At 46.3% G+C, this 14610-nt stretch overlaps 1 protein-coding gene across 2 annotated transcripts in view; it reads right to left on the bottom strand.

Annotated features, from left to right (window-relative positions):
• eif4h (eukaryotic translation initiation factor 4h) overlaps window positions 1-14610 on the bottom strand; it is a 118298-nt gene that overhangs the window by 9395 nt on the left and 94293 nt on the right. For both annotated transcript variants that reach the window (XM_070857365.1, XM_070857364.1), the window contains exon 5: window positions 3107-3262. In XM_070857365.1, the coding sequence (XP_070713466.1) occupies window positions 3107-3262 (156 nt within the window). The remainder of the gene's footprint in view (window positions 1-3106; window positions 3263-14610) is intronic.

Here is a 14610-nt window from a genome sequence, read left to right on the forward strand (position 1 = left end):
TGTCCGTCAAGGTCAAAGTCACCGTGGCACTGTCATTCTACGTCTCGGGTTCTTTTCAGGCCACAGCTGGCGACGTTTGCGGACTTTCTCAGCATGCCACACATCGCTGCATTAGACAGGTCACTTAAGCCCTGTACACACGCAGGAGTGACTTGATCAGCTTCCCTATGACCGGGGAGGCACAGAGTGAGAGGGCTTTAGGATTCTCCAGAATTGCAAATCTCCCCAAGGTGCAGGGAGCAATAGACTGTATGCACATCGTGATGCAGGCACCTTTTCAGGATGCTGAGGTTTTCAGGAACCGCAAGGGTTTCCACTCCCTGAATGTCCAACTGGTTGTCGACCACCAGCAAATTATGCTGGCAGTGAATGCTCAATTTCCGGGCAGCATCCATGATGCTCACATCCTGCCTGAGAGCACTGTATCCGACTTGTTTAACAATGAGCCACAAGGTCAATGCTGGGTGCTTGGTGACAAAGGATATGGCCTCACCACCTTGTTGATCACACCCCTGCGTGACACCCACACCGAGGCCGAGAGGCGATACAACGAGAGCCACAGAGCAACTCGCAATATCGTGAAAAAACCATTGGAGTGCTGAAGCAGTGCTTTAGATGCCTGGACCACTCAGGAGGCGAGCTCCAATACCACCCTGAGCAGGTAGCTCAATTCTTGGTGCTGTGCTCCATGCTACACAACTTGGCTATCAGGAGGGGACAAGAATTGCCTGATGAGTTTAACAGCCCACCTCACCAGAGGGAGGAAGAGAAGGACGAGGAGGCGGACTCTGACATCGGTCCTTACAATCAGACTGACGCTGAAGCCATGCCCCCGCCCCTCTGTAGACCACATGAAAGGGCCCTTGGTGGCATGATAGCTGCAAGAGCCTTACGTCAGGAGCTCATCAATGATCGCTTTGCCTGAAAGAACGTTGGTGTTATTTACAAGGCTGACACACTGCTGGGTGTGCAGGTCATACATCAATGGTGGGCATCACCTTGGTGACAGTTAAAGTTTAAGTTGATTGAAGTTAAGTGTGATTATACCCTTTGATGTTAAGGAATCACCAGCGTGTAATGGTGCAGCCAACTGAGCCAATATGCTATAAGGTTTTGTTAAATAAAAAACATTTAAACCAAACATTAGTCTGAAATCATCAGTATTTCTGTACAAACCAACCCTTCCCCCCCAACACCCCTCCCCCCGCCCCCCGCTTCTCCTCCCCACCTCTACCCCTTCCCCTCCTAACTCCAAGCCACCTGGTCGAGGAGGTCCTCAGGCGATGCTTCATTGGGGGGGGAGGGGGGGGTGACGGCTGAAGTACTGCTTGGACGGATACAGGAGAGGACCATCCCGAGGTAGGAATGTGCTCCAAGCCAGCAAGATGTTGCTGCTGGCTCTCATGTGTGGTTGGCAATGGGGGTGCGGCACCTTGGGGTGCAGTGCCGCACTCCAGGACCACTGGGAGCCCTTTGCCACCAGTGTTCCTGGCTACCAGCTCCAGGGCCTTCTCCATCCCTTCCATGTTATATCTTATTTGTGTGACAAAAACTCGGTGCCAACTATGTTCTTGGTGCTTAGTAGGCTTTTTGCTACTGGTGAATCTCCGTCGTGCCTCCCACAACAGGCAGAAAAGCACACATCACAGCCTCAGTGTCTCTGAGCTCCCTCTCTCTCTGTCTCCTCTTCTGCGCATGTCATGATGACCCTTGACCTCCTGAATCGCGGGAATCGAGCGTTGCCATGCCATTGCTAAGGACGGCCACACTTTACGGTAGAAGGTCAAAAAAATTTAATGCTACGCCCATTTTCAAAAATGGAAACTAGATGTTTTGAAAATGGACGAGAAGCCGGCGAGCTGAAAACCCTTTTTTAACACCCACACCAGAAATAACGCCCATTTTTGGGCGATAAGCACAAAAGTGGAAGTTCTAGCCCCATGACTTTTCCCTCCCCCCTTCAATTTGTTCTGTTTCCTTTTAAAAGCTGTTCATCCATAATTTTTTCCTGTTCTGATGATACATGAATTAATCTGTTCTCTCCACAGATGCTGCCTGATCTGCTGTGTGTTTCCAGCATCATCTGCTTTTGTTTCAGATTTCCAGCATCTGCTTTGAACGTTTACCGTTTTGTGTCCACTTCTGAGTGCCCTATTTCAAGGAGGAGTTCAAAGCCGCGGGGAATCACAAATATTATATCAGGAATGAGAGGCTTGTCGTAACAGGAGAGATTGAGTCGACTAGGCCTGTATTCACTGGAGTTTAGAAGAATGAGAGGGGATCTCATTGAAACGTATGAAACTCTGATGGGGCTGGACAGACTGGATGCGGGGAGGATGTTTCCCCGGGCTGGGAAGTCTAGAACAAGGGGTCACAGTCTCAGGATATGGGGTAGGAAATTTAGGACTGAGATGAGGAGAAATTATTTTTCTCAGAGTGTGGTGAACCTGTGGAATTTTCTACCACAGAAGGCTGTGGAGGCCAAGTCACTGAGTATATTTAAGAAGGAGATAGACAGATTTCTAGACACAAAAGGCATCCAGGGCTATGGGGAAAAAGCGTGAATATGGTGTTGAGATAGAGGATCAGCCATGATCATACTGAATAGCGGTGCAGGCTCGAAGAGCCGAATGGCCTACTACTGCTCCTATTTTCTATGTTTCTATGCTTTAACTTATGAGGAGAGACTAGAGAAACTGAGGCTTTTTTCACTAGAACAGAGAGGCTAAAATGAGGCCAAACTGAGGTGTTTAGAATAATGAGGGATTTTGATGAGCTAACTTACATACTCAAGCCTGCTCCTTCTAACAAGCCATGTGCAGTTCATAGGGCTCTTCCCTGCCTGCACCCAGTGGCATTTACATTCAGTGGGCAGGAAAGGGACAGCCTGTGGCAGAACTGGCAAGGGTGGGGGTTGTGAGGTGGTGATATTGCGGAAGAAGATCCAGACCACGGTGTTTGGGAAGTAAAACGTGTCTTTAAGCAATTGTTTGAAAATCATACCTGCCAAGCACATTCCCAATGAATGCTAAGTGAATAGGAAACTGAACACAAATATTAAATAAGGCAAATATATGCAAACACAAATAATTTAATAATTTGGTACCTTCTGTTGCCTCTCTGAACTCCATAGCGGACCCACGAGGGAGTGGATCTCTAAAGCGACCTCCTCCTCCTCGTCTGTCTCCAGGGCGACCACCTCTGGCCCTGCTTCCTCCAAACCCACCCGCTGAACGGTCGCTGTAGTCTTCCTCTCTGTAGCCTATTAATGAGACAACCCAAGAAAGGTTAAGCCACTCAAATCAAAAGGGTTTTGAGACAAGACCTGAACAGCAACACTTTCCAGAGTCATCTGTCCTGAGGTGCAGGACTTACATTGTGGCATATGAACCTTCAATGCAAGAGGCTCTGAGATTGTCAGTAGCTTAGTTGAAGGTAATGAGCATTTTAACACAATAGTTCAACCCAATTATTACAACTTGTCACTGAGAGATTTTTCCCAAAGTATCACTTCATGTGGAACGTAAACATCATTCAGCCCTTCAAGCCTTCTCCTTCCAACAGGCCATGTACAGTTCAGTGTTACAGATCCATTGCATAATCACAAGTTAACGTTCAGATAGCTCCCAGTAAGAACAAAACAAAAATGCTAGATCGGTCTGACCCTAAAACCTACATTGTTCCATTCTGATCAGTAATATTCTACAGTTTCCATTTCCATGCTGAGCATCTATATCTATACTTATCTCTCTTCAATGGATCGACACAGGCCTCATTAAGCCACAAGCAAATCGTGAGTCGATGGGGGTCCCAATGCCAAGCTGTAGGTGTTATGTAGCTCTGGTTTATCTTAAGTAACTGTCATGTATCTTACATTATTATATATAACATGCTATACATGACTGTAATAAAATATGACCTGTAACCACCAGCATACCTTACCACCAGGGGTGCACTTGCGAGAGACAGGTATATAAGGACAGGTCTTAGGCAAGTGCAGCATTCCAGAGCTGTGAAATAAAGGTGCAGATCCAGAGTGACCTTGACTTCACTACATGCCTCGTGTGAATCTGTACTGAGGGGACAGGACTTTACAGTGGCGATGGGTTACGGGATTACAGAATCCACAGAATGGCGAACAACGGATCAGATGAAAAGTACAATGCAGGAGGCAATTGGGAGGACTTTATAGAAAGGCTCCAGCAAAGCTTTGTAACCAAAGACTGGTTAGGCGACGATAAGGCAGACAAGAAAAGAGCCCATCACTTGACCAGCTGTGGTTCGAAAACATATGCTTTAATGAAGGATCTGTTGGCACCCGAGAAACCAGCAAGCAAGTCGTTTGAAAAATTGAGCACACTGGTAAGAGACCACCTGAAGCCAGCGAGCAGCCTACACAGGTTCTACAACTACAGACGCTGTGTGGGCCAGGGCATACCCGACTTCGTGGCGGAACTTCGGAGGATGGCTAGTTTATGTGACTTCTCTGATGAACTGAGGAGAGAAATGCTGAGAGACTTTTTCATTGAAGGAATAGGCCACGCAGGCATATTCCGAAAGCTCATAGAGACCAAGAACCTGACCTTAGAGGCAGCAGCACTGGTTGCACAGATATTCTTGATAGGGGAAGAAGAAACGAGGTTGATTTACAATGCAGGTACGACAACTAACGAAATATCGGAAGAAGAAGTTCACAGCACTAAACAAGCTGCTACCCCACACACAGACAAAACCAGGAGAACAGGCTCTTGACTGCAGGCAAAAGCCATCAAGGGCCACAGGAACGGGCGTTCACACCTCATCAACCCACAATGCGAGCAATCAACTACAAACTGAGGGAAGCTCAAGAGAGATCAGCCAGACGCAGCTCATTCTTTGGGAAATCTTTGAACAATGGAACAGGTCTGAGCTGGAGGTGTGGGGGTAGGCACTCGTCAAGGGGATGTTAATTTCAGCAGGCTGTTTGCAGAAATTGTGATTATACAGGGCATTTGGCCCGCATGTGCAAAAAAACAGCAGCTCGGCTGGTATACGAATCGGATGAGTCGGAAAGCGGACCAGAAGATGGTGGGGACAGTACCCGGGACACCGGGTCAACACAATCAATGGCCGCTGCTCCTACAACAGGACGCCTCCTATAATGATGAGAGTCCTACTCAACGGGATATCTGTCAACATGGAGCTGGATACGGGAGCGAGTCAATCTCTCATGGGCGCTCAACAATTTGAACAACTGTGGCCGCATAAAAGAGACAGACCAAAACTCACAAGGGTCGACACCACACTTAGGACCGATACCAAAGAAATCGTACCAGTCCTCGGCAGCGACATGCTCTCTGTCACACACAAAGGGACAGTGAACCGACTTCCCCTGTGGATTGTCCCCGGAGCCCCACAGCACTGCTGGGAAGAAGCTGGCTGGCAAAACTAAACTGGAAATGGGATGATGTCCATGCCATGTCATCAGAGGAACGGACCTCCTGCTCAACAGTTATAAAGCGATTTGAACAGCTCTTTCAGCCAGGTGTGGGAACTTTCAAAGGGGCCAAACTCACAATCTACATCACACAGGATGCTAGACCGGTCCATCACAAGGCCAGAGCTGTACCCTATGTGATGAGGGAAAAGATTGAACACGAACTAGACAGGCTTCTGCGGGAAGGCATTATATCACCTGTGGAATTTAGCGACTGGGCAAGTCCCATCGTTCCAGTCATGAAGCCTGATGGATCCGTACGAATCTGTGGGGATTACAAATCTACCATAAACAGAGTCTCCCTACAGGACCAGTACCTGCTGCCCAGAGTGGAGGACTTATTTGCCACATAGGCTGGAGGTAAACTTTTCTCAAAATTAGACCTCACATCTGCGTATATGACGCAAGAATTGACCGAGGAATCCAAGCTACTCACCACCATCAACACACATCGAGGCCTTTTCATGTACAATCGATGCCCATTCGGCATCAGGTCGGCAGCTGCCATATTCCAGCGCAACATGGAGAGTCTGCTCAAGTCCATCCCGGGGACGGTTGTATTTCAAGACGACATACTTATCATGGGCAGGGACACCGACTCCCATCTCCGTAATTTGGAGGAAGTACTAAAGCGGTTGGATCGGGTAGGCCTACAAGTCAAGAAATCCAAGTGCCTGTTTCTCGCACCCGAGGTTGAATTTTTGGGCAGAAGGATTGCCGCTGATGGAATCCGCCCAACAGAGTCCAAAACAGAAGCAATTCGCCTGGCACCCAGGCCCCGGAATGTCTCAGAACTGTGCGCCTTTCTCGGGCTACTCAATTACTTTGGGAACTTTATGCAGAACTTAAGCATGCTGCTGGAGCCTCTCCACGTGCTACTCAGGAAGGGGCGCGATTGGTTTTGGGGGGACGCCCAGGAACGCGCCTTCAATAAGGCACGCAATCTTCTGTGTTCCAACAGTGTTTTGACTTTCTTTGACCCAGGTAAAAAGCTAGTTCTCACATGCGATGCGTCAGCATTTGAGGTCGGGTGCGTTTTGCAACATGTCAATAGTGCGTGCACATTACAACCCATAGCTTATGCCTCCAGGTCACTTTCGCGGGCGGAGCGTGGGTACGGAATGGTAGAGAAGGAGGCGCTCGCATGCGTGTACGGTGTCAAAAAGATGCACCAATACCTTTTCGGGGCCAAATTCGCATTAGAAACCGACCACAAGCCCCTCATGTCCCTCCTCTCCGAGAGCAAGGCAATAAACGGCAACGCCTCGGCGCAAATTCAACGGTGGGCACTCATGCTGGCGTCCTATGACTATACCATAAGGCACAGACCAGGCACAGACAATTGTGCCGATGCGCTCAGCAGGCTACCCCTGGCGACCACGGAAGGGTCTGACGAACAGGACTGTGAGATAGTCATGGCAATCAATGCCTTTGAGTCCACAGGTTCACCCATGACGGCTCGCCAAATCAGAGCCTGGACGGCCAGCGACCCCACGTTATCCTTAGTAAAAAGATGTGTCCTAACCGGTGACTGGGCAGAGGCCTGCGATGCCTGCCCCGAGGAATTAAAACCCTTTCACAGGTGCATGCATGAGCTATCACTACAAGCAGACTGCCTGATGTGGGGCAGCCGAGTAGTCATGCCTCTGAGAGGCAGAGAGGCATTTGTCCGGGAGCTCCACCGCGAGCACCCGGGAATCGTTCTCATGAAGGCCATAGCCAGATCCCACGTCTGGTGGCCTGGTATTGACGCAGACTTGGAGCTCTGCGTCCGAAGGTGCACCATTTGTGCCCAACTCAGCAATGCCCCCAGGGAAGCTCCACTGAGCCCCTGGCCTACAAAACCGTGGTCGCGGGTGCACGTAGACTATGCGGGCCCATTCATGGGCAAAATGTTCCTCGTAGTTGTAGATGCATTTTCAAAGTGGATCGAATGCACCATTTTAAACTCGAGCACAACCTCCACCACTGTGGAGAGCCTCGCAACCATGTTTGCAACGCACGGAATCCCTGACACATTGGTCAGTGACAATGGTCCGTGTTTCACCAGCGCAGAATTCCAAGACTTTATAATTGACCACGGCATAAATCACGTCAAGACGACACCGTTCAAGCCGGCCTCCAACGGCCAGGCGGAGAGAGCAATGCAAATCATTAAACAAGGCATGCTTAAAATCCAAGGTCCCACGCTGCAGGGTCACCTGTCGCGACTGCTGCTGGCATATAGATCTCGTCCGCATTCACTGACTGGGATCCCCCCTGCGCAACTGTTGATGAAAAGGATTTTAAAAACAAGGCTCTCATTAATCCTCCCAGACACGCACGAAATCGTTGAGGCAAAGCGCCGTAAGCTGACTGAGAACCATGACAGAAATTTGAGGGGGAGATGGAATGAGATAGGGGACAATGTATTTGTACTAAACTATGTCCCAAATGGCTTGCAGGGACAGTAACGGGCAAGGAAGGAAACAGGCTGCTGGTAGTACAAATGGACAATGGCAAAACCTGCCGGAGGCCACCAGCCGTGGGATCTGGCTATGGCCTTCATGAGAACGATCCCTGGGTGCTCGCGGTGGAGCTCCCGGACAAATGCCTCTCTGGCTCGCAGAGGCATGACTACTCAGCTGCCCCACATCAGGCAGTCTGCTTGTAGTGATAGCTCATGCATGCGCCTGTGCAAGGGTTTTAATTCCTCGGGTCAAAAGCAGATTTACCAACAACACTGCGGAACCAGAGGCAGACTACAATGTGGAACTTGCACCACACCTGGTGGACAGACAGAGGGAACAACCTGAGGAGAGGGCAATCCCGACAGACAGCCCAGGCGAGTCAACAACAATCACACCAATCGAAACAGACAGCCCAGGCGAGATACCAGCAACCACACCCAAAGAAAAACAGACACCAAGGCAAACAACTGAACCACAACTCAGACGCTCCACGCGAGAGCGTAGACCACCTGAGAGACTGAACCTATAAAGACAATAAGACCTTGGGGGAGGGTGATGTCATGTATCTTACATTATTATATATAACTGTATCCTAACATGCTGTACATGATTGCAATAAGATATGACCTGTAACCACCAGCATACCTTACCACCAGGGGTGCACTTGCAAGAGACAGATATATAAGGACAGGTCTCAGGTAAGTGCAGCATTCCAGAGCTGTGAAATAAAGGTGCAGGTCCAGAGTGACCTTGACTTCACTACATGTCTCGTGTGAATCTGTACTGAGGGGGCAGGACTTTACAGTAACACTCGTTCATGTTCTCAAAACGGTCCGGCATGTGTCTCTGTGCCTGGTCAATGGCATTAACGTCCTTGTGGTTCACCATGCTGTTGCAGAATACTCCCGGAACAGAGGCCCCCATCCATCCGAAGCCTGCCCAGCCTGTTGCCAAATGCTAAATGTGCACTGACCAGCAGTTCAAGAACCCAGGGAGCCAGGGTCCGTCTTATACATTATGCACACCAATCACCTATTCAAAGACTCAGAAGCTGGAAGAATGCCTTTGCAGCAAACTGATCAGCTACACTGGAGCCTGGGGGATGGAACCGTTCAGGGGCACAAACAACGGGCGAAATATCTTACACTTTATGCACACAGGTCAGTTGATTAGGGGCCTGGTTGGGAAGAGAAGCATCTTTTCATGGGGAATGGCGTTAGGAACAATCGCTAGAGGACAAGGCAGCAGTGGGGAGCAACTGCTGGAACAACAGAGAGAACACCAGAGAGAGAAGCACAGAAAGCAAGGAAGAAAGGGGAGAGGTAGACACAGAGTAACAGAAAGCGAGAGAGAGATACGAAGAGAGTGAAAGAGAAAGAAAGAGAGAAAGGCGGAGAGTAATCAAGGCATAGGGAGACAGTAGTAAAGAGAGGCAGAGAAACACGAGTAATAGAGACACAGAGAGTAAAGGAGAGTTAATATACACAGGAGACAGAAAGGGGAAAAGTAATATGGGTGTGATAAAAGAATAACAGAGAAACACAAAGAGGGAAAGAGAGACACAGGGAGATAGAATACAAGAAAGAGAGAAAGGGGGATGATAACAGAGATATAGGATTGAGTGACAGACAAAGAGAGAGACAGGGAAAGAATAATGGACATTGATGCCTTAAAACCCATGATTCAGACAGTGCCCCAACTGCATCTAAGATCAATGAATAAAGTCTGATTATAACATATCCCTGCCTTATGTATTATGTTGTGTTCATCCGACAATAAACTGAACAGGGATATGTAGCAGGTTGTACCAGTTGTAAATTTCTGAATTATCCAGGGGATGCATTTGCCAAACTTCCAGAATTACAGGCCAATTCTTCAGTACATGACTACCACAGACTAGGGCAGCCCACACAGTATCTACTGTTGGGGGCATTCAAACCTCTTCAGCCAGTCCCACCTCCATGTCCTTTTTGTAACAAAGGAAGGAACATACAAACACCCTCTCAAGCCTGTTCCGCCATTCAATTAGATCATGGCAGATCAGTATCTTAACTCTATCTATTCACCTTGGTTCCATTACCCTTAATACCCTTGCCTAACAAAAGTCTATCAATCTAAGTTTTTACATTTTTAATTGACCTATCGTCAACAGCTTTTCGGGGGTTGGGGGGGGGGGTAGGGTGGAGTTCATGATTTCCAGTATACTTTGCGTGAAGAGATGCTTCCTGACATAACCCTTGAATAGCCTAGCTCTAATTTTAAGGTAAAAGGTTGTTCTGGACTCCCCGTCAGAGAATATAGTTTCCCCATATCTATTCTATCGAATCCTTAAATCATCTTAAACTCTTCAATTAGATCACCTTTTAATATTCTATATTTAAGGGACTACAGCCCAGTCTATGCAACCTGTCCTCATAATTTAACCCTTTTAGTCCCGGTATCATTCTGGTAAATCTGCACTGCACTGCCCAAGGTCAATATATCCTCCCTGAGGCGCGGTGCCCAGAATTGAACACAGTTCTCCAGATGGGGTCTAACCAGAGCTCTGTATAGCTGTAATATAACCTCCAGCCCTTTGTATTCCAGCTCTCGAGATAAAGGCCAACATTCCATTAGCCTTTGTAATTATTTTTTGTACCTGTCCACTAGCGTTTAGTGATTTCTGTACTTGGATATCTCTGCTCATCCATGGTTCCTCGCTTCTCACCATTTAGAAAATACTCTGATCTGTCTTTCTTAGGTCACACTTTTCCGCATTGAACTCCATCTCCCACAGTTTTCCCACTCACTTAATCTATCAATGTCCCTTTGCAACTTTCTACTTCCATCTACACTATTACTGTGCCAACTAACTTGGTGTTATCAGCAACCTTAGAGATACGGCTCTCTATTCCTTCATCCAAGTCATTGATAAATATTGTGAAAAGCTGTGACCCAGCACAGAGCCCTGTAGGACACCACTAGTCACATCCATTTGAGTACATATGCATTATCCCTATTCTGTTTCTCCTACCGTCTAACCAATTCCGTACCCATTTCAATAGGTTGCCTCCAATTCCATGTGCTCACTTTTTTGTTATCGATCGCTTATGTGGAACCTTATCAAATGCCTTCTGGAAGTCTATATCAATAGCATCCGTAGACACTCTCTTATCGACCATGTTAGTTACCCCCTCAAAAAGTTCAACTGGTTCGTTAGATAGGTCTTGCCCTTTACAAATCAATACTGTTCAAATGCTCAGTCACTCTGGTGTTTCCGCAAGGTTGCGCTTTTTTTTTTAAGCGCAATTCACCTGAAATCGGCCAAAATGGCGCAAAAATTGCAGAATTTTAAGGAAAAAAATATGTTCAGCGCAAATCAAGTTTCTGCGATCTTTTACGCTAGACTAAAAAACCGTCTCCGCCCTTAAAATTGACCACATCCCCAAAGTGAATTAATCACCATTAATTCACACCTTATATTTCCTACATTACAATAGTGACTACACTCCAAAAGTACTTCATTGGTTGTAAAGCGTTTTGAGACGTTCAGTGGTCATAAAAGAACATAAGAAATAGGAGCAGGAGTAGGCCATTCGGCCCCTCGAGCCTGCTCCGCCATTCAATAAGATCATGGCTGATCTGATCTTGGCCTCAACTCCACTTCCCCGCCCCATAACCCTTGACTCCCATATCATTCAAAAATCTGTTTACCTCCACCTTAAATACATTCAATGACCAAGCCTCCACAGCTCTCTGGGGTAGAGAATTCCAAAGATTCATGACCCTCTGAGAAGAAATTGCTTCTCATTTCTGTCTTAAATGGGCAACCCCTTATTCTGAAACTCTGCCCCCTAAGTTCTAGATTGCCCCATGAGGAGAAACATCCTCTTTGCATCTACCCTGTCAAGCCCCCTCAGAATCTTTTATTGTACATTTCAATAAGATCACCTCTCATTCTTCTAAACCCTGACGAGTGTAGGCCCAACCTGTTCAACCTTTCTTCACATGACAAACCCTTTATCTCAGGAATCAACCTCGTGAACCTTCTCTGAACTGTCTCCAGTGCAGATACATCCTTCCTTAAATAAGGAGAACAAAACTGCACATAGTACTCCAGGTGTGGGCTTACCATCGCCCTGTACAGTTGTAGCAGGACTTCCCTACTTTTATACTCTATCCCCCTTGCAATAAAGGCCAACATTCCATTTGCTTTCCTAATTACTTGCTGTACCTGCACGCTAACTTTTTATGTTCTTGTACAAGGATCTCCAGATCCCTCTGTACCACCGCATTTTGTAATCTCTTCCCATTTAAATAATAATTAGCTTTTATATTTTTCCTCTATAAATGTAAGTCTTTTTCTTTTACCATTGCAAGTTTCCGCTAATTGCACCCGTTTGCGAGCCTATAAGGAGGCTCTTTAAATTAGGTGCCAGGACACTAGTAGGCATGTTTTAAAAACTTTAAAATATATATTATTTTTTTTAATTTACTAAGAAACTGACTATTATTAAAAATTGGGTTACTAACAGGTGGTGGACTAGACACGCTGATTAAAATTGCTTATTTTTTTGTGATAACCCCATTTTCAGCTGCATTAATAAAGCTGTAGCAGGTTGCCGCTCTTACATATATCAAGGAATATTTTTGAATGGCAAGATTTTTTTTTAAGTTACGTTCTAAAACACTGCCCAATTGTGCTGGTTCATGGCAGATTTTATGTGCAGTGATATGTAAATGAGTTTGAACAGAAACTTGAGGGGAAAAAAACACTTCTCAAAACTAGCACAACTTTGAGCGGAATTTGTGCCTGGATCGCCAATTGTGCCCATAGCAGAAACTCTTGGCCAATATTTCAGATTTGTGCTTACAAATTACTCTGATGGGTTACAAGTTCCTATTTTCACTTGTACTCAGGTATCCTTGAGATGCATCCTAGTATTTAATTAATCTCATTACCACAGCTTCACATTGACTAGATTCTTTCAGCAAACTGATGATCAATCACTATCCTCCTTTGCAATAACATCTGTCAATTGTGCCTATGTTTCATGTTCCCATGTTTACCACCTTATAATTCTCCATAATAAATTTAATGTGGCATTTCTTAGTCCATCCACTTAATTAGTCCAGGTCTACTTAAATTATGGGCCTGAATTTGCAGTCAGAGGCTCCCCGTGGGTGAATGCCTCCGAACTGCAAAAAAAGTACATATCTACCTGATGGTCCTGGAGGTTCGGACACTGGCGCTCCTGGGCCTCTACACGTACACATGTGTAAAGGCCCACGTATCCCGGGGGCGCACGTGGTTTGCAGGTGCCCCAGGGATCCCATGAACCAGGCCAACCAATCAAAAAGGTGGATCTCCATTATGCTTATAGGGATTCCATTTACGTACGGAATCCCCATAAGCATGAATAGGAATCCTCTAAAAAACACATCAGTTAAATAAAAATAAATCATTGCACATTCAAAATTAATTAAAATACAATTTAATTAAACATTTAAAACAAAAAATAAATTTTTTGATAAATAAATGTAAACGTTTTAAAGAGGCTAAAAAAACTAATTTTAAAGGATTTTTTCATGTGTAAAGAAGTAAAAAATATATATTTGAATATTTATTTAATCTCTTACACTGGTAAAAGAATGCCTTATACCTGCAGGAGTTCGGTAGCCCACCTCTCCACCAGCGAATGTCCATTTCCTGGCGATGCAGTGGACCTGTCAAGCTGAAACTTGACAGATCGCATGTTCTGGATTTTCTGAGGTCTATGACCATGTACGTGGTGTGTACATGGCCATAAGTGTCCTGCAAGTTCCGGGTTTCCGCGCATGCACGAAAACCCGGAGCTTGCAGGACACTTATGGCCGTGTACACACCATGTACACACTCATAAGCCTCGGAAAATCCTGGCCTATATTTATTTACCCAACATTGTTACCTTGAAGACATAACTTGGTGTTGTTAGTAAATTTCATACCATTACCAGTCCTGATCCACACTGGTTTTGTATAGTGAATGTAAGAATAGAAAACTTCTATTCTGCAGTGAGATTCATTTGGGATAACGTCAGTCATAAATCTCATTCAGTTTTTTATACAAAAGAGATGTTCACTGTTAGGTCATGTTCAGCTCTCATACCAGCCTCAGAACAACCCACCCATTATCCAGCCTCGGTCCCACTCAGCCCATGCTGATAACCCACTGCTTTGCTACTCCAGGCTCCAAGCACTTAGAGAGAGAACATACCTGGATTGGGAACAGAGATAGAGTACAGATTCTGGGCCACGTAAGTGCAGAGAATGGGACGTCGGGGTCTGGACTCTCTTTTGGGAAGGATCGATTGGAAATCTGAGCTGGGAATAGGGTAGCTAGCTTCTTTCTGGTTCATGCCAGACAGTTGGAACCAAGTGAGAGGCCAAGAAGAGTGAAACCGACAACTCAATTGGTTGGGAGGTAGGAGACAGAGAGTAAGGATAAATGGAATATATTCTAGTGGGATGTGACAACTGGTGTTTTTCAGGGATCTCTACTGTGGCCTCAGCAATTGGCCACATATCAATGACTTGGATGAAGGAATAGAATTACAAGAATATACAGCACAGAAACAGCCATTTGGCCTAACTGGTCTGTGCTAGTGTTTTTACACCACACGAGCCTTCTTTCACCTTCCATCTACCTCATCTCAGCCTTTCAGC

This window comes from Pristiophorus japonicus, chromosome 16 (genome assembly GCF_044704955.1).
Source record: "Pristiophorus japonicus isolate sPriJap1 chromosome 16, sPriJap1.hap1, whole genome shotgun sequence".
In the NCBI taxonomy this organism is placed as follows: domain Eukaryota; kingdom Metazoa; phylum Chordata; class Chondrichthyes; family Pristiophoridae; genus Pristiophorus; species Pristiophorus japonicus.